The 19,996-nt window shown below is 53.9% G+C and overlaps 1 protein-coding gene across 1 annotated transcript in view; it reads right to left on the bottom strand.

Moving 5' to 3' along the window:
* Positions 1-3,984: 3,984 nt before the first annotated feature.
* Positions 3,985-19,996, bottom strand: part of LOC119975833 (zinc-binding protein A33-like) — an 87,545-nt gene continuing 71,533 nt past the window's right edge. Inside the window, exon 6 of the mRNA XM_038815712.1 lies at positions 3,985-4,570. Coding sequence (XP_038671640.1) covers positions 4,014-4,570 — 557 coding nt within the window. The 3' untranslated portion in view covers positions 3,985-4,013. The remainder of the gene's footprint in view (positions 4,571-19,996) is intronic.

Below are 19,996 nucleotides of genomic sequence, written 5' to 3'. Positions count from 1 at the left end.
CACACTGGGTCACTGGGTGGGGGAGGGGAAGGCCCCATTCTCCGTCTCTTCCATAGCCCCACCCTCAGTGGCCATCTGTAGATGCCGTGACGTTCCGTCCTGGAGTCCGGAGGAGGCGGGGGCTCCTGGTGGGATGCTCCCGATGTGGGAGGCCTCCTCATTGCCCATTGTGGATTCTGTGTGGTGGGTGTTACACACGGTAACCCGGGCAATAGAGACTGAGGCCAATTCACGGCCTGTAATTTCTGTAGCCTGGAGCAGTCTGTGTTTAATATTTATACAGAGTGTGTGAGATTCCAGCTCCTCTTCCATTACCTGAAGGGGCTGATCCTCAATGTCTGGTTACAGTTCAGTCCCACGTTCCTGATCATTGACCACCCAGTGCTGAGGAGATCGGGCAGAGGACCCCCTTGTTCTCCTGCCCTTGGGCCTGGTTAAGGTGGCCATTAACAGGTCCAGGCAGTGGGCAGTTGAGAGGATTATTCGGTGTAATTTGCTGCCTCTCTTCCACAGCTCCATCCATGCCTGGGTGTCCCTCGAGGAGTGGGAGCACACATTCCACTGGGACGCTTGATGGCACCCACGGCCAGTGGGTAGGGGGTGGGAGGGGGGCAGCGGTGGGGGTGATGGTGGGGGGATGGGATGGTGGCTGGTGTTCATCATCAACCCTGGGATAGTCATTTTAATTTGAGTTTTAAAGTTTATTTTAAAGTTTTGGATCTTTGCCACAATGGGTTATTCCTCCCCCTTTCAAATGGGGAACTTTATCGTTTAGGATTTCTTCAAAAGAGGAAAAAAACAGATGCAGACTGAAACTGTCCTTGTTGGGTTAGGAGGTAGATGCTTGTATTGTCTAATTCTGTAAATAAATGATATATAAGTGTGTAAAGATTAGCTCCAGTTCTATCCTTCACCACTGTCTGGAATATCACACTTTGGGGGAGAGTGACAGTGAATCCTCCACAGAAGAAGCTTTGGTTGGTGTTGTTCCCAGGACAGAGTCTCACCCGGCATCACTGAATGGTTAAAAGGGGATGTTTCACTTTGACATCATTTATCTCGCCTACACTTCCATCCCATTCCCAAACTTTAACTCGCTGCTCTGTCTTGTTACTGTCACTGACTCTGGGATGATTTTAGAATTAACTCGGACAAAATGGTTTGAAGTGTTTAGATTGGCCAAAGACACGGCTTTTCACCTTTACACAGGAAAACTTTAGTTGGAATAACAATAACATAACATGAACATAGACTGCTTCATTATGAGGAGTCAAAAACACGGCTGAACATTGTGCGGTCATCTGCGAACATCCCCACTTCTGACCTTCTGATGGAAGGCAGGTCATTGATGAAGCAGCTGAAGATGTTTGGGCCTCGGACACGACCCTGAGGAACTCCTGCAGTGATGTCCTGGAGCTGACGAGACTGACCTCCAACCACCACAACCATCATCCTTTGTGCCGGGTATGACTCCAACCAACAGAGAGCTTTCCCCCTTATTCTCATTGACTCCAGTATAGCTCGGGCTCCTTGATGCCACACTCGGTCAAAAGCTGCCTTGATGTCGAGGGCAGTCACTCTCACCTCACCTCTGGCATTCAGCTCTTTTGTCCATGTTTGACCCAAGGCTGTAATGACCCTGGCATAACCCAAACTGAGCGTCTGTGAGCAGGTTATTGCCGAGTAAGTGTCGCTTGATAGCACTGTTGATGATTCCTTCCATCACTTGAAATGAAATTAAATGAAAAAGAAATTAAATGAATGCTGATGATGGAGAGTAAACTGAGAGAGCAGAAATTGGCTGGGGTGGATTTGTCCTGTTTCTTGTGTACAGGACAATTTCCACATTGCCGGGTAGATGCCAGTGTTGTAGCTGTACTGGAACAGCTTGGCTAGGGGTGCGGCAAGTTCTGGAGCACAAGTCTTCAATACTATTGACGGGATATTGTCAGGGTCCAGAGCCTTTGCAGTATCCACTGCCTTCAGCCGTTTCTTGATATAATAGTAATATTAATCTTTATTATTGTCACAAGTAGACTTACATTAACACTGGAATGAAGTTACTGTGAAAATCTCCCAGCCGCCACATTCCGGCGCCTGTTTGGCTACACAGAGGGAGAATTCGGGACTCGTGGGAGGAAACCGGAGCACCCGCACAGACAGTGACCCAAGTTGGGACCCTGGTGTGGTGAAGCAACAGTGCTAACCTAATGGAGCCATTCACTGACACAAACAGTGACGCTCCCTTTGCTCGTTACTGTAAGTTCGTAAACAGTCAACAGAATCGTCTCCCCAAAAACAAACAGCTGTGTTCTAGCACCGCCATGTGGCCAAAGTCAGTAATGCAGGGGAAATAAATCTGTGGAGTTCCGATCTCAGCCAGCGGGTGGCAGTGCTGCTCCATGGAAAATAGGATTTTTACGTTTAAAATGTTTAAAATCATTTACCTGAATAATGATCAAAACAGAGAAACCCTGGAGAGATATCATCAGATATTAGTGACTGAAATGAAGTTTTGCGAACTAATTGAACATTGAAAGAAATTTGAGGGCCTGAATAACAAGGATTCTGAGAAATTACTGGGTTAAAAATAAATCCACAGACAGTTTGTGGGTTAAGGTTTATTGTTTTGCTGACAAGTAATGTTGTTGCATCAAGTAAACTATATTTATACAATCGAACAATTCGATTTGTTGTAATAAAAACAAAATACTGCGAATGCTGGAAATCATCTGAAAAATTCATATTCCACTCGAGACGTCAACTCTGTTTCTCTCTCCACAGTCCGGACCTGCTGACCAGTTTTCCAGAACTTTCTGTTTTTATTATTAATTTGATCTGCTGGTTAATTGAACAGAGAAACATGTTGTTCCAGTCTCACTAGGAGCTGCTGCACTGGTTTTTAAAAATCTAATTTTATAGCTGTAGTACCATTCTCAGCCAGGGGGAGGTGGTGTTGTTCTGTCTAATTGCACTTTCATTCTCACATTCCTACTATCCACCAATGTCCCAGTTATTAAACCAGGAGGACATTCTTATCCTCTCTGTACTCGGAATACAGGCCCAGATTTGTGAATTCAGCTCCTTCACACAGCAAGATCCCAAACTGGGAAATTTCACTCTCCCAACCTGGGCTTTTAAAAAATATTTTCCAGACCGGCTGTGTGGAATTTCCCAATGGAAGTGGGAAATCCAGGCTCATGTTTATTTTCCCTCCTCTGTACTGATCCAATTCTTGTTCAGTTGTGAAGAAAGGTCCTGCCTGAATTGTCAGATCAGCGAGTGTTTGAGCATTTTTTGTTTTTGGTATTCCTGCCAGTACCAGGTATCCAGCAGCAGGTGGCGATACTGTGCTGTAAAACTTTACTGATCTTTGTACAGCTCGACATCACTATCGTGTGGCTGAAAGTGGCACTACAATGAACTGTGAGGGAAAGTTCAAGGTATTTAGAACATAGAACAGTACAGCACAGAACAGGCCCTTCAGCCCTCGATGTTGTGCCGAACAGTGATCACCCTACCCAAACCCACACATCCACCCTATACCCGTACCCAACAACTCCTCCCCTTAACCTTACTATTAGGACACTACGGGCAATTTAGCATGGCCAATCCACCTAACCCGCACATCTTTGGACTGTGGGAGGAAACCGGAGCACCCGGAGGAAACCCACGCACACACGGGGAGGACGTGCAGACTCCACACAGACAGTGACCCAGCCGGGAATCGAACCTGGGACCCTGGAGCTGTGAAGCATTTATGCTAACCACCATGCTACCGCGCTGCCTGAACTGCAAGTGAACTGCAAGTGAAAGTTCAAGATAGATCATTTACTTTGTATTTCAGTCTTCAGGCATATCTTTTTGTATTGTTTTTATTTAGTCCAATTGGTATTTTACAATTTGGAAATTAAATGACACATTTAGTGACAACCTGTTGTCAATGGTGGATTCTGACCTCCGACCCCTGACCCTAATCATGGGGTCAAACCATTGTGACGTCAGTGATAATGTCACCACCCCGAGGCCCCGCCCCTTTCCGGCTCCGGATCAGAACCGGAGCAGATTCTCAGAAACTGGTTTTCATCCCGAGTCCTGAAGAAAGGATAAAGTTTCTCAGTGAATTTATTCCCAGTGTAGGTGTGGAGATGGGACTTGGTGTCCACGTTGTAAAATGAAACTGTCCCAGACTCATAACTGAGATAAACTCCCACCTTCCCGGGGATCTGACCGACAGGGAGAGGGGATTCAGGAGAGGAATTTATATAAATCTGATCATTAACCCGCCCAATGGTCCAGAATCCAGTCGCTGGGCTCAGACTGACCCGTCCCTTCCTCTCCACAGACTCTGCGGCTACTCCCAGACTCCAGCCCCGATTCCCCGTCACCTCCACCTCCCAGTAATGTCTCCCCGATGTGAATCCCTCTGATCCCAGCGCACACACCCAGTATGTAAACCTCTTCCTGGTGTCAGGGAGACTCCTCTGGGTCCCGGTCCATCTCAAACTCTTCAGATCCTCAGACACCTCGAGCCAAGGATTCGCTGTTTCCACATCCAGGGTCACAGAGACTGGGAGAGAAAACAGAAAATTAGAGACTAACTGGGGATCCGGGGGGGGAGACTCACTGGGGATCGTGGGGAGACTCACTGGGGATCAGGGGAGACTCACTGGGGATCGGGGGGCGACTCACTGGGGATCCGGGAGAGACTCACTGGGGATCGGGGGAGACTCACTGGGGATCTGGGGAAGAGACTCACTGGGGATCGGGGGGAGAGACTCACTGGGGATCGGGGGAGAGACTCACTGGGGATCGGGGGGAGAGATTCACTGGGGATCGGGGGGGAGACTCACTGGGGATCGGGGGAGACTCACTGGGGATCGAGGGAGAGACTCACTGGGGATCGGGGGGAGAGACTCACTGGGGATCGTGGGGAGACTCACTGGGGATCGAGGGAGAGACTCACTGGGGATCGGGGAGAGACTCACTGGGGACCGGGGGAGAGACTCACTGGGGATAGGGGGAGAGACTCACTGGGGATCGGGGGGAGAGATTCACTGGGGATCGGGGGAGATTCTCACTGGGGATCGGGGAGAGACTCACTGGGGATCGGGGAGAGACTCACTGGGGATCGGGGGGAGAGACTCATTGGGGATCGGGGGGGAGACTCACTGGAAACAGGGAGAGACTCACTGGGGATTGGGGGGAGACTCACTGGGGATCGGGGGAGAGTCACTGGGGATCAGGGAGAGACTCACTGGGAATCGGGGGGAGACTCACTGGGGATCGGGGGAGAGACTCACTGGGGATCGGGGGAGAAACTCACTGGGGATCGGGGGGAGAGACTCACTGGGGATCGGGGAGAGACTCACTGGGGATCGGGGGAGAGACTCACTGGGGATCTGGGGGAGAGACTCACTGGGAATTGGTGGGGGAGAGACTCACTGGGGATCGGGGAGAGACTCACTGGGGATCTGGGGGAGAGACTCACTGGGAATCGGGGGAGAGACTCACTGGGGATCGGGGGGAGAGACTCTGGGGATCGGGGGAGAGACTCTCTGGGGATCGGGGGGGGGGGGGGGGAGAGACTCTCTGGGGATCGAGGACGAATTCACCATTTTTGATTTGATGTCCTGATCCTGAAGATCAAAATAAGCCGACCTGATGTGTTTGTCTGTGTGTGTGTAACTGTGTGTGTGAGACTGTGTGTGTGTGTGGGGTGACATCATCAAAATAAACTAATCTCTTCTCAAATTTAGAAGAAGATCTCAACACCGAGATATTTCCGTTCTGCTCCGTGGAAACAAATATGGCGGGTTCTCCGCTTCACGACACCGGAAGTGCGATCGGGCGGAGAATCGGGCGTAATGCACAAATCGAGGTTTGTGCCCGGCACTGATTCCGACGCCAGGCTCCAGTCCCTCCCTGGCGGTGAAATCAAAGTTTGTGCCCTGCAGCGGGCCCATGTAAAACCCTCATTGACATAGATTTAAATCTAATCAGCGGATTGGACACAGTATGCTCCGCCCTTCCACGATGCTCCGCCCTCTCAGGCAGACGTCACGCGGGTGTGAATTAGTGCAAATATTTCCAAATGGGGACTGGGCTCCATGGCTGCTGAGGGGCAGAGAGAGGGTAATAAACTCTCAAAAAGCCTCAATAATTGTCGGACTTGCTGTGGGGGGGGGGGGGGGGGGGGGGGGCTGCCTGGGCCGGGGGGAGTAACGGGGAGCGACTTGGTGACAGGTCTGTGCACTCGGGGTGTCCCCCTCGGGATCGGGGTGGCCTGGCTCAGACCCCCATTGCTGCAATCTGGGTTTTAAACACACCCCTTTGCTGCTTCTCACAGGCCCCTGGCTGCTCACTCTGCTGACTGCTCACTGTGTCCTGGAAATGTTCACAGAGCCTCTGGTCATTTGGGAGCCCACCCAGGCCGCCCCTCTGGAAAGCCTCAGACCCCGGCTGAGCCATCACCGGGATGGGCGTGGCCAAGCTCAATCAGTCACACACCAGGTGCTGCCACTCCTCAGTTCCCTCATCAGAAGCTCAGCCCCACTGCAGGGGAAGCAGGGGAATAGCAGAGCTCACCCCAAACAAAGGACACATGCACCGTGGCCTTTGGCACCCTCCCTGGCACACTGCCCCTCTCAGGGCAGAGGCCTCACCAGTCACACTATCAGCCAGCCCACCCCTCAGGACCACCAGCTGTCTCCAAGCCCTGCCTGCCCACCGCGCCCCTGCTCCCATCCACCCTGCCCCCGGACAGGTTGTAACAACCTGTGTGTCACACCCAGGACCCACATCACACTGCAGCTAAGCTCCCAGCAGACACACACTTCCCTGCCTCACCCCCATCTGTAGGACCTGCCCACACACAAGCCTCTAAGCATGGAGGCGATTGGTGGCACACGGTGACCCTCTCCACCCCACAACCAGGTGCCACCCTGCTGGTGGGATAACACACGGCCCACCCAGTGAGGAGACCCACAGTAAACCCCACTGGAGGAAACAGGACACGGGCCAGAGAGCCTGTCGCTGACACGGGTTTCGTCACCCACCGGTACCCCTGTCGACAGGGATGGTCGGTGAGGATAGAGCCTCCCCACATCACAGGCCCGGTCCCACTCACTGATGGGGACAGGGGTGCAGTGCGGACGGCAACATATCGGGGGGGGGAGCGGCTGAGGGGTGGGGGTGGGGTTTGTGGGGACATGTGGAGGGTGGAGCTGAAGTACAATTCAGGGTCACCGTGTAGCCTGTTGGATCGGGATGGGTTCGGGAATACTCATGGTGCTAACATGTCTTCTCTATTCCTCCCTGCGGAGAATGAATTTTGGATTCCAGCCAGGAATGCTCGCTATCTACCTGGCCACAGCTGCCGTTACGGACACACGGAGGCTGGAGGCACAGGGCCTGCTCAGGGAGGACCCTGCACAAGAGGAGCCGGCCCCAGAAGAGCAGGGCCCAGCCGGTGAGGCTCGCGTGCCGGCCGTCCAACAGGCCGAGGAGGAGGTGTGAAGGAGGCGCCGCATCAGGGCACGTGTTTACCATCGGCGCCTGTCCTTCGAGGAGCTGCCGGACCGCCTGTGCCGCCGAAGACATCGGCTAACCAGTGAGACCAGGTGCCACCTGTGCCAGGCGGTGGTGCAGCTGGCACTGCTGGGGTTTGGAGGAGGTCACCCGCTCCCGGTGGGCATCACGGTGACGGTCGCCCTGAACCTCTCTGTCTCGGGGACTTTCCAGGGGCCGAGCGGGGACCTGTCTGGGATCTCGCAGACATCGGCTCACAGGTACATCCGCGCAGGTGACGGATGCCCTATGCACCCGGGCAGCGGATTATATAACCTTCAGTCTGGACCAGGCACACCAGGATGCCCAGGCAGCAGGATTTCCCTCCATCGCTGGCATGCCCCAGGTCCAGGGGGTGATCGATGGTACGCATGTCCCCCTACAAGTACCGGATCATCAGGGGGACCCTTCATCAATAGGAAGGGATTCCACTCCCTGAATGTGCAGTTGGTGTGTGACCACCAGCTGGATATCACACACGTCTGCCCCCGATACCCAGGCAGCGGGCACGACGCTTACATCCTGGCGCACTCGTCGGTTCCCGGCACCTTTGAGGTGCTCCCTCAGGTTAGGGGTTGGCTCTTTGGCGACAAGGGTTAACCGCTGAGGTCATGGTTAATGACACCTGTCCAGAGGCCCCAGACCGACGCGGAGACCCGTTATAACGAGGCCCATGCAGAAACCTGGAGCGTCATTGAGCCCTGTCCCACCTCCCATACCCCCCCCACTTCCATGTGGTGCCCCCTTCCCCATAGCCGCTGACACCTTCCCCGTCCCTCCTCCCTTCACTCCACCTTCCCCGTCCCTCCTCCCTTCACTTCCACCTCCCCCGTCCCTCCTCCCTTCACTCCACCTTCCCCGTCCCTCCTCCCTTCACTCCACCTCCCCTGTCCCTCCTCCCTTCACTCCACCTTCCCTGTCCCTCCTCCCTTCACTCCACCTTCCCCGTCCCTCCTCCCTTCACTCCACCTTTCCCGTCCCTCCTCCCTTCACTCCATCTTCCCCGTCCCTCCTCCCTTCACTCCACCTTCCCCGTCCCTCCGCCCTTCACTCCCCCTTCCCCGTCCCTCCTCCCTTCACTCCACCTTCCCCGTCCCTCCTCCCTTCACTCCCCCTTCCCCGTCCCTCCTCCCTTCACTCCACCTTCCCCGTCCCTCCTCCCTTCACTCCACCTTCCCCGTCCCTCCTCCCTTCACTCCACCTTCCCCGTCCCTCCTCCCTTCACTCCACTTTCCCCGTCCCTCCTCCCTTCACTCCACCTTCCCCGTCCCTCCTCCCTTCACTCCACCTTCCCCGTCCCTCCTCCCTTCACTCCACCTTCCCCGTCCCTCCTCCCTTCACTCCACCTTCCCCGTCCCTCCTCCCTTCACTCCACCTTCCCCGTCCCTCCTCCCTTCACTCCACCCCACTACCCCAGCTCCCCCTCCCTCCCTCCGAGGGCCCTACCAGTATCCCCACAGGGTGTTGGCGCTGGGTTGGCAGTATCAGCGGGTCTTGTCCACGGGACGGAGGATGATGACGACTCGCTGGGAGATGAGCTCTGGATTTCCTCATCGTTTGACACAGTCTGACTCCTGCCTTTAGGATCACATTCCACTGTCCGCCCGGGTCGTCCCTGCATGTGTGCCGGCCAATCCATCTCACAGGCCCATATAGCTTGTGGGGAGGGGGTTTCGGGAGATAGTGAGTGGTAACGGCTCACTCACTGGGTAAGCTGACATACACGGCAGCCTCACACTTCTGGCCCCGTTTCCTGCCACCTCTCACTGAGGGTGACCCCAGGTTCAAGTGTCCTGGGGCCCTGCCCCCTCCATACATTCCAGAAGCTCGATATCTGTCCGGGCTACAGCTGCTTCCTGGGATCGGGCAGCACTCCGACCGCCCGCTCCCTCGGGAGTCCCTGCCTCCACCTGATGTGCTGCAGCCTGTGTGAAGTGAGCACCAGAAGGTGACCCAGGAGCCTCTTCACTAAAATGCCCCCCGAGGTGATAGTCTCTGCGATGGTGGAGGATGCAGGTGACAGCAGTGACGAGAAGTCGGTGTCTTCCCCGGACTGGTGCTCTGGGGAGTTCTGGGGATGTGGCCGGGGGTCAGCGAGCGCAGCTCCTCACTGCACAAAACGGGACGATGTGCGGCCTCGGCCCCGCGTTCCCCACTGAGGCACCTTACCCAACGTGGGGGGCGTTTTATACCCATGTGTTTCTCGGCACTGTGAGCTCCGGGAAACACGCGGTTAAATACGCTCACTCCGGGACTTTGTTCCCTTTTAGTTGAATCGCGCCCTTACTCTCCCAAATGGAGAATCCCGGCCATAATATTTGATATGAGGCCACATGTGGAGGTGGTTATTCAATGTGATTCTCCACAGACAAACCTCTACCTTAATCCTCTCCCTGGATGTATAAAAGATATTCATCCAGAGTGAGTGCAATGTTTCCTCAAGACAATTGAGGAAATGGGCTTTGCTGACTGTGGTGAATTCACACTGTATTGCATTATATTATGTCCTTGTGGGCTCTGTCTGTGAGCCATTGCGCGGCTCTGTCCATAGGGGGAGATGAGGAGCTTGTACAGGGCTCCACCCTCGGCTCCGCCCATGGCTCCACCCATGGCCCCTCCCACTACCGGAAGTATAAAGTGCTGCAGCCGTGAGTCTGCCCTCAGTTCTTCTGGTCACAGGCAGGCTCAGTTGTAAGACTATTAAAACCACAGTTTACTTCCAATCGTGTCTCTCGTGAATTGATGGTCACATCAATTTAATAGTCTGAGAAAACTTGAAGAAAACTACTCTGGAATCAGCCCTCAAACCTGATCGACTAGAACTCGACACGCAGGCTGCAGAGGCAAAGGAAATCTTCCTACACTGGCTTCGATGTTTCAAGGCCGACCTGGCTGAATAAAGCACACCCGAGACGACAGAGGAGCAGAAACTCAGCTGACTGCACGCACGGGTGAGCCATCGCATCTCTACGCAACTCAATTGAACCACCTCATATACTGAGGTCCTTGCTATGCTCGACCGATTGTACGTGCAGCCGATAAACGAGGTCTATGTCGGGCACATTTTCACTACCCACCGCCAGCGCCCCGCAGTCACTGGAAGACTTCCTGCTCAACTTAAAAGCCCTTGCTCGGGACTGCAACTTTCAGGTTGTAATGGCCGCCCAGCATATGGAACTCACTGTCCGTGATGTATACGTTGCAGGGCTCAGGTCTAACTATGTGCGCCAGCGATTACTTGAGAAAGGGGCCCAGAACTTGGAGGACACTGTAGTGTTAGCAACGACTATGGAGGTCGCGTTCCGCAGTCTGAACTCATTCCCCACGGACCAAGTGACCCCATCGTGAGCCCCCGACCAGCGGCTGCCCCAGGCCCGCACCGCACGGCCACCCACCCACTATGGAGCGCCAGCGGCCATTTTTGTGGCCAGCCCCAACACCCATGGCAGCACTGCCCGGCCCGCAACGCGACCTGCAGCAGCTGCGGTCGCAAAGGACCCTATGCCCGAGTATTCCTGGCAAAATTGAAACTTTCTAACTGCTCCGCAGTCCAGAGCACTCGCCTCCCAAACTCACAGGCCCGCAGACCCCGTAATGCTGCAGCGTGTCTGCCGACTCCGCCTCCACCCGACATGTGTGACTCATGGGGGCCGCCATCTTGGCAATCCTCCCCCACGCGGCTGGCCATGTGCGATCCACGGGGCCGCCATCTTGGCAATCCTCCCCCACGCGGCCGGCCATGTGCGATCCGTGGGGCGGCCATCTTGGACGCCATCTTCTTCATCACCCGCCACGTGCGATCAACGGGGGCCGTAATCTTGGCCATCAACCGAACCTCACCTGGACGACTACGACCTCAGCAGACAGTCATAACGGGGCCACTCCATCACTGCTGATCGAGCCGCCGACAACCCGCAACTCAACGCAGTCACGTTGGACCAGTCGCGTCCGAAACATCTCCAGAGCTCGATGATGTCCGTTAAAATCAACGGGTACAGGACATCGTGCCACTTCCACTCCGGGAGCACCGAGAGCTTCGTACATCCTGACCTGGTAAGATGCAGTTCGCTCCCTATTTTCCCTGCACGGCAAACTATCTCCCTCGCCTCGGGCTCGCACTCAGTCCACATACAAGGGCGCACCGTCGCGACCCTAATGATTCAGGGCACCAGCTACTCTAATTTCCAGCTGTACGTACTCCCTGACCTCTGCGCCCCACTTTTACTCGGGCTCGATTTCCAATGTAACCTCAAGAGTCTCACACTCAGCTTCGGCGGACCCCTACCTCCACTCACTATCTGCAGTCTAGCGACTGAAAATTGACCCCCCTCCACTCTTCGCTAATCTCACTGCTAACTGCAAACCCGTAGCCACTCGCAGCAGGCGGTATAGCCTGCAGGACAAGGTATTTATTAGAGCCGAAGTCCACCGGCTCCTATGTCAGGGAGTCATGGAGGCCAGTAACAGCCCCTGGAGAGCTCAGGTGGTGGTCGTCAAGACCGGGGAAAAGTTCCGGATGGTGGTTGATTATAGCCAAACCATTAACCGGTTCACGCACCTCGATGCGTACCCCCTCCCCAGGATTGCAGACATGGTCAATCAGATCGCCCAGGATCGCATATTCTCCACAGTGGATCTGAAGTCTCCATACCACCAGCTCCCAATCCGCCCAGGAGGACTGCCACTACACGGCGTTCGAGGCAGATGGCCGCCTCTTCCACTTCCTCCGGGACCCCTTTGGCGTCACGAATGGGGTCTCGGTGTTCCAACGAGCAATGGACCGAATGGTGGACCAGTACGGGCTGCAGGCCACGTTTCCGTACTTGATCAGCAGGACCACGATGCCACCGATTTCTCCAAACCGCCCAGAAACTCAACCTCACCTACAATACGGAGAAATGCGTTTTCCGCACTACCAGACTAGCCATCCTTGGCTATGTCATGGAAAATGGAGTCCTGGGCCCCGACCCGGACCGTATGCGCCCCCTCTTACAACTCCCTCTCCCTCATTGTCCCAGGGCCCTCAAGAGGTGCCTGGGATTCTTCTCTTATTATGCCCAGTGGGTCCCCCAGTATGCGGACAAAGCCCGCCCACTATTTAAGACCACACTCTTCCCACTGTCAGCTGAGGCCCGCCAGGCCTTCAACTGCATCAAGGAGGACATCGCCAAAGCCGCCATGCGGGTGGTGGATGAATCCGTCCCCTTTCAGGTGGAGAGCGACGCCTCAGAGGTCGCTCTCGCTGCCACTGCTGTTTTGTGCTGGGAATAGCGAGTTTTGGCGTGCTCATGCACTGTGCATGTTTCAATCGCGACTAGTAGGGTCAGACACTTGATCCTCAGAAACTGCTCTCTCAGAGGAACAGAGTGAACCCCAAAAACGATTTGGTCTCTGATCATGGAGTCAGTGATATTTATCATAACATACACACAGGTATATGATGGAGCACAGATAGGCAGTGATTGACACACAGGATGACCAGTGAACACACAGAACACAGCAGCCAATCACCAGACAGGACACGACCATTATAAAGCCAGAGGGCACTAGTTTTCCCGCCCTCTCGGGATCCAGCCTCTGAGACAGTCAGAGCCCGTGAGCAGCAACTAGAACATACACCATGTGGTAGTCGGATAGTCTGGTCAGGTTAGCCTCAGGTCTCCAGTCAAGTCAGGATAGTGTCCACCCACAGTTAAAGTATGTATAATAGTTAAGAGTTCAATAAAATCGAGTTGCATTTCTTCAAGTGTTGGAAGCCTGTCTCTCTCACTGCTGCAGTAAACGCAGTCCTCACAGACCCAGCTTACCCAACACATCATGGTACCAGTGAGTAATGCTCGAGTTCGACAGACATACCTTGAGGTAATCAGCGTTGACCAGCGATCAGCCATCCGGTAACATGGACAGCGTCCGCCCTCCCCACAGCTCCGCATCTCCGGCAACCTCGGTGCTAACTGGAAGATTTTCAAACAGAAGTTCCAGCTCTAACTTGAAGCCACCGACCTCGAAGCCGCATCAGATGCCAGGAAGATCTCACTATTCCTTTCTACAGCCGGGGGCCACGCTATCCACATCTTTAACTCCCTCACCTTTGCTGAAGGTGAGGACAAGACAAAGTTCGACAGCCACTGCGACATTGAGGTCAATGAGAGCTTTGAACGGTACGTTTTCCAGCAGAGGCTTCAGGGTAAGGATGAACCTTTTTGGTCCTTTTAACCCATCTCCGCATCCTCGCGCAGTCCTGCAATTATGGCTCCACTTCCGATTCCATGATCCGGGATCAGATTGTTTTCGGGGTCCACTCCGATTCCCTTTACCAGCAGCTCCTTAAAGTTAAGCAGCTCACCCTCACCATCGCCATCGAGACGTGAGTTCTCCACGAGCATAACAACCGGTACTCCCACATCAGGGCGGCAGAAACGGCAAAGCTAAACCCCCACGAGGCAGAACGGGTGCAGGCCATCAAACAGCTCCAGGGCCTGAGTCTGGATGAGGGCGACCATTTTGCGCGCTTTTCCCGGATTCCTGCGCATGCCCGCCACGACCAAGGGGACGGCGAGGCTCATGACCGAACTGCACAAGTGCGCAAGTCGTTCGACCGCACTGCGCATGCGCGGTGGGGCACGGAACGTCCTGCCGTCGGCATCATGACGTGCAACAACTGTGGCTCCGCCCATTTAAAGCGGCAATGTCCCGCGAAATCTCGACGCTGTCTCCAGTGTGGCACGCTTGGGCCATTACGCAGCCCTTTGCAGACCTGCTCCACTGCCCAACACACAGCGATCCCAGCCACAGCGTAGGAGCATCCGTTCAGTTCAGCAACCCGTTGCAGACTCCGACTCCGATATTCTTCCAGATCCCGACACCGAGGGCCTCACATCCCCATTCCGGGTGGGCATCATCACCAAGCATACGCTGCCTTCAGCAAAGATGGTGAAACAACTCCCAGTAATTAGCATTGATCTGGGCGACGAGTGGTGTGCCACCCTCACGGTTAACAAGACTCGCATACGCTTCAGGCTGGACACGGGCGACTCAGCGAACCTCATTTCAAAGTCTGACCTTGACACCATCCACGTCAGACCAAGCAGCCTTCCACCGGCCTGCCAGCTCCTCGACTACAATGGCAATGCCATTGCTGCCAGTGGCTCATGCCAGCTTGCAGCGTCCCATCGTTCTTCAAAAGCGACGCTGTGTTTTGAAATTGTAGGAACCAACGTATGGGCACGCTCCCTTACAGATACAAGATACTGTTGAAGCCGAATGCCACACCTGTGGTCCATGCACCACGTCGGGTGCCGGCACCTCTCAAGGACGCCTCAAGCAGCAGCTGCAAGACCTCCAGGACCAGGGCATCATTTCTAAGGTCACAGAACCCACGGACTGGGTTCGCTCCATGGTTTGTGTCAGAAATCCATCAGGGGAACTTCGCATTTGTAACGACCCCAAAGATTTGAACCATAACATCATGAGGGAACAATACCCAATTCCTAAACGAGAAGAGCTAACCAGCGAAATGGCTCATGCCAAGTTTTTCACGAAGCTGGATGCCTCCAAGGGGTTTTGGCAAATACAGCTGGACGCATCCAGTCGAAAGCTGTGCACATTTAACACCCTGTTCGGTCTCTACTGTTATAACCGGATGCCCTTTGGCATCATCTGAGCCTCAGAGGTGTTCCATTGCATAATGGAACAAATGATGGAGGGCATCGAGGGGGTGCGAGTGTACTTCGATAATATCATGATCTGGTCCACAACTCCTCAGCAGCCAATCGATCGCCTCAAGCGAGTGTTCCATAGGATCCACGAGCATGGCCTCCGACTCAACAGAGCCAAATGCTCGTTCGGTCAATCAGAAATCAAGTACCTGGGCGACCATATTTCGCAGTTCGGCGTGCAGCCAGATGCAGACAAGGTGTCGGCGATCAACGCCATGAAGACCCCGGAGGACAAGAAGGCGGTCCTCCGCTTCCTAGGGATGGTCAACGTCCTTGGGAACTTTATCCCCAACCTTGCATCACACACCACAGCCCTCCGCAATCTCGTTAAAAAAACTACGGACTTCCAGTGGCTCCCCGCTCATGAGCAAGAGTGGCGTGAGCTCAGGGCGAAACTCACCAAGGCCCCGGTCCTGGCGTTTTCGACCCCGCCAAGGAAACTAAGATCTCCACCGATGCGAGCCAGGCTGGCATTGGGGCAGTGCTCCTCCAACGGGGCGACTCCTCCTCCTGGGCTCCAGTCGCATATGCCTCGAGATCCATGACACCTACTGAGCAACGATACACTCAGTTTGAAGAAGGATGCCTGGGCCTCCTCACAGGGATTGGCAAATTCCATGATTATGTGTCTGGACTCCCCAAATTCACGGTCGAGACGGACCACAGGCCATTGGTTAACACCATCCAAAAATACCTCAATGACATGTCGCCACGGCTACAATGTATCCTCCTCAAACTCCGCCGCTACGATTTCTACACCCTGGGCAAAGAGCTCATTGTGGCCGACGCACTCTCTCGATCCATCACCACGCCATGTGAGCAGTCGGACTTTGTCTGTCAGATAGACGCGCAGGTGAAGTTTTCTGCCTCCAACTTTCCGGCCACTGATGAAAGGGTCGTGCAAATTCGTCAGGAGACATCCAGGGATCCTCTGCTCCAGCGGGTCATGCCACATCTCACGGATGGTTGGCAAAAGGGGCAGTGCCCACAGTTCTATAATGTAAAGGATGATCTAACGGTAGTGGATGGCATACTAATGAAGCTGGACAGGATAGTAATCCCACAGAGCATGCGAGAGCTGGTCCTCAGCCAAATCCACGAGGGTCACCTGGGGGGCTAAAAGTGTCGCCGTCGAGCCCGAGAGGCAGTATATTGGCCAGGCATCAGTCAGGATATCGCCAACACGATCCTCAATTGCCCAACGTGCCAAAGGTTCCAGCCGGCTCAGCCGAAGGAGACTCTGCAGCCGCATGAACCGGTGTCCTCCCCATGGTCCAAAGTTGGTGTTGACCTCTTTCATGCAAAGGGCCGAGACTATGTCCCCCTAGTGGACTACTTTTCCAACTACCCCGAGGTGGTCAGACTGACTGACCTCACATCAGCAACAGTAATCAGGGCAAGGAGACTTTTGCCCGGCATGGCATTCCAGTTACAGTTCTGACTGACAATGGCCCTTGCTTCTTCAGCCAGGAGTGGACGGATTTTGCCCGGCTGTACAATTTTAGGCACGTCGCTTCAAGCCCCCACTACCCCCAGTCAATGGGAAGGCTGAAAAGGGGGTCCACATCGTTAAAATACTGTTGTGCAAAGCTGCTGATTCGGGTTCTCATTCCAACCTGATGCTGTTGGCCTACAGGGCGACTCCTTTGTCCGCTGGCCTGTCCCCAGCACAGCTCCTAATGAACCGCACACTATGGACGATGGTGCCGGCTATTCCCATTCCGGACCGTGACAATTTTCCGGTCCTGCAGAGGATGCAACAGTCTCGGGCCCAATGCAAGTCGGCGTGCGCCACCCACGCCACAGATCCCCCTGGTCCCTGCTGACCGATGTCCGTGTTCAGCTACCTGAGGGTGGCTGGTCTACCACAAGTGGCCCCGAGATTGTTCCTCGTTCGCAGGCCTGATGGATCCTTTCTTCGGCATAATAGGCGGGCACTGCGGCTACTTCCACATCCGTCACCTGAACGTGATGTCCCGCCTCGCATGCTGGTTCCTCAGGACGCGCCCTTCCACGGCGCCACCGATCTGCCAGTTATTTTACCGACCTCTACATTGGAAGCAGTTCCGCCCATTCAAGTGCAGGCGGCCCCTGACCCACCCTTGAGGGGGTGAACGAGAATTCCGTCGCCCGCCACAGAGACTGAATTTATGGACTGAATGTTGCATTACGATGTCGAGGGGATCCTGCCAGGGGCACAGAGTAAGTATAGACCCCGGGGGGAGGGGGGGAGGGGGGGGTCACAAAGAGGCAGAAACAACTTCCCAGAAATGTGATGGAAGCAGGGGTCCAGTGAGAGGGTGGAATTGAAGGAAATCAGTATCAGTAAGATAATGGTGCTGGGGAAATGAATGGGGTTAAAGGCTGACAAATCACCAGGGCCTGATAATCTCCATCCCAGATTATTAAAGGAAGTGGCTCTGGAAATGTTGGACACATTGGTGACCATCTTCCAAAATTCTATAGACCCGGAAGCAGTTCCTACAGATTGGAGGGTGGCAAATATACCCCCACTGATTAAAAAGGGAGGGAGAGTAAAAAGGGAGAATGACAGAGCAGTTAGCCTGACACCAGGAGTGGGGAAGGTTCTAGAGTCTGTTATAAAAGATGTAATAACAGAACATTTGGAAAGTATTAACAGGATTGGACAAAGCCAGATTGGGTTTATGAAGGGAAATCATGTTTAATAAATACACTGGAGTTTTTGAAGATGTGAATGGTAGAATAGATAAGGGAGAACCAGTGGATGCGGTATATTTGGATTTTCCAACTGCTTTTGATAAGCTCCCTCATAAGAGTGTAAACCCTCGCAAAATGCCTGCAGTCACACATTTATGTTGCTTAAAGACATTTACCCAGGTATCTGTCATATTGAAACCAACAAGAAACCACACACGTTAGGTTCTGATGAAACTGTCACAACTTTATTCCTCAAATAACTAAAGTAAATTCATTAAACATTGACTACAATAATTCTATCTGCCTGAGACCTTCCCGTGTTGTGCATGGACCTGAAAGGTTCTGGAAAAGTTGGCAGGATGTAAAAGTCTCTCTCTCTGTCTCCCTCTCTCCTTCTCGCTCTCTCCCCTTCTCTCTCTCTCTGTCTGTCTCTCTCTCTCTCTCACTCTCCCTCTCTCCCCCTCCCCCTCCTCTCTCCCTGTGCCTCTCTCTCTCTGTCTCTCTCTCTCTGTCTCTCTCTGTCTCTCTCTCTCCTCTCTCTCTCTCTCTCTGTCCCCCCTCCTCTCTCTCTCTGTCTGTCTCTCTCTGTCTCTCTCTCTCCCCGCCCCCCTCCTCTCTCCCTGTGCCTCTCTCTCTCTGTCTCTCTCTCTGTCTCTCTCTGTCTCTCTCTCTCCTCTCTCTCTCTCTCTCTCTCTCTCTCCCACCCCTCCCGCCTCCTCTCTCTCTCTGTCTGGCTCTCTCTGTCTGTCTCTCACTGTCTCTCTCTCTTTCTGTCTGGCTCTCTCTGTCTCTCTCTGCCTCTCTCTCTGCCTCTCTCTCTGTCTGGCACTCTCTGACTCTCCCTCTGTCTCTGTCTCTCTCTCTGTGCCTCTCCGCCTCTTTCTCTGCCTGGCTCTCTCTGTCTCTCTCTCTGTCTCTGTCTCTCTGTCTCTCTCTCTCTACCTCAGCTGACTCTCTGGGTAGAGTGTCTGTCAGTCTTGGGTGGAGGTTTCTTGCTCGATGGAATGGATGAGAGAGAGAGATTCAGGGTCAGCCTCCAGTATATAGACCTTTCTGGTATTTTCCAGAAAGTTCTGTCGTGTCCTCCAATCAGGGTGCAGCCCTGAATTGGTTTGGATGTGTGGGGAAGGTTGTCCTTTTCCTCCGCCCAGGTGGCGTTCTGTCCGGAGAGAGGGTTCAGATACAAATGCCTCCTTTGTCTCTGCTGAGATTATGTTTGTCTTGTGCCCATTAGCGCTCCTTCCTTCTGATGCTTCCAGTCAGCACCTGACTGCTGAAGTCCGGTGGGGCTGCGCTCTGTCTGCTTTTGCCAGACTGCGGATTTCTGCAGACTTTGGACAAGTCTGCTTTTAAATCCCAGCATCCTCCCCGTTGGCCAACTTTTAGGTTCAATGTCCCGGCAGCCATTTGGCTACAAGAGGTCAGTTGGCAAAATTAAAGCACATGGGATTGTGGGTAATGTAGTGACGTGGTTCGGGAATTGGTGACAGACAGGAAACAGAGAGTGGGAATAAATGGATCTTTTCCCGAGTGGCAGGCAGTGACTAGTGAGGTACCACAAGGGTCAGTGTTTGGGACCCAGCTCGTCACGATATATATATATAAACAACCTGGATGAGGGAACCAAATGTAACATTTCCAAGTTTGTTGCTGACACAAAACTGGGTGGAATTGTGAATTGTGGGGAGGATGCAAGGAGGCTTCAAGGCCATTTAGACAAGTTGAGTGAGTGGACAAACACATGGCAGATGTAGGACAACGTGGCTAAATGTGAAGTTATTCACTGCGGTGTGACATACAGAAAGGAAGAGGATTATTTAAATGGTGATGTATTGGGAAGTGTGGATGTACAAAGGGATCTGGGTCCTTGTACAGCAGCCAATCAAAGTGGAGAGGCAGCTGCAGCAAGCAATTCGGAAGGTGAATGGTTTGTTGGCCTTCATTGTGAGAGGATTGGAGTTCAGAAGTAGGGATGTGTCGCTGCAGTTATACAGGGCCTTGGTGAGACCACACCTGGAGTATTGGGAGCA

Source organism: Scyliorhinus canicula, chromosome 13, assembly GCF_902713615.1.
Source record: "Scyliorhinus canicula chromosome 13, sScyCan1.1, whole genome shotgun sequence".
Taxonomy (NCBI): domain Eukaryota; kingdom Metazoa; phylum Chordata; class Chondrichthyes; order Carcharhiniformes; family Scyliorhinidae; genus Scyliorhinus; species Scyliorhinus canicula.
The sequence above is the reverse complement of the archived record's forward strand: the minus strand, read 5'-3'. Positions and strand labels throughout refer to the sequence as shown.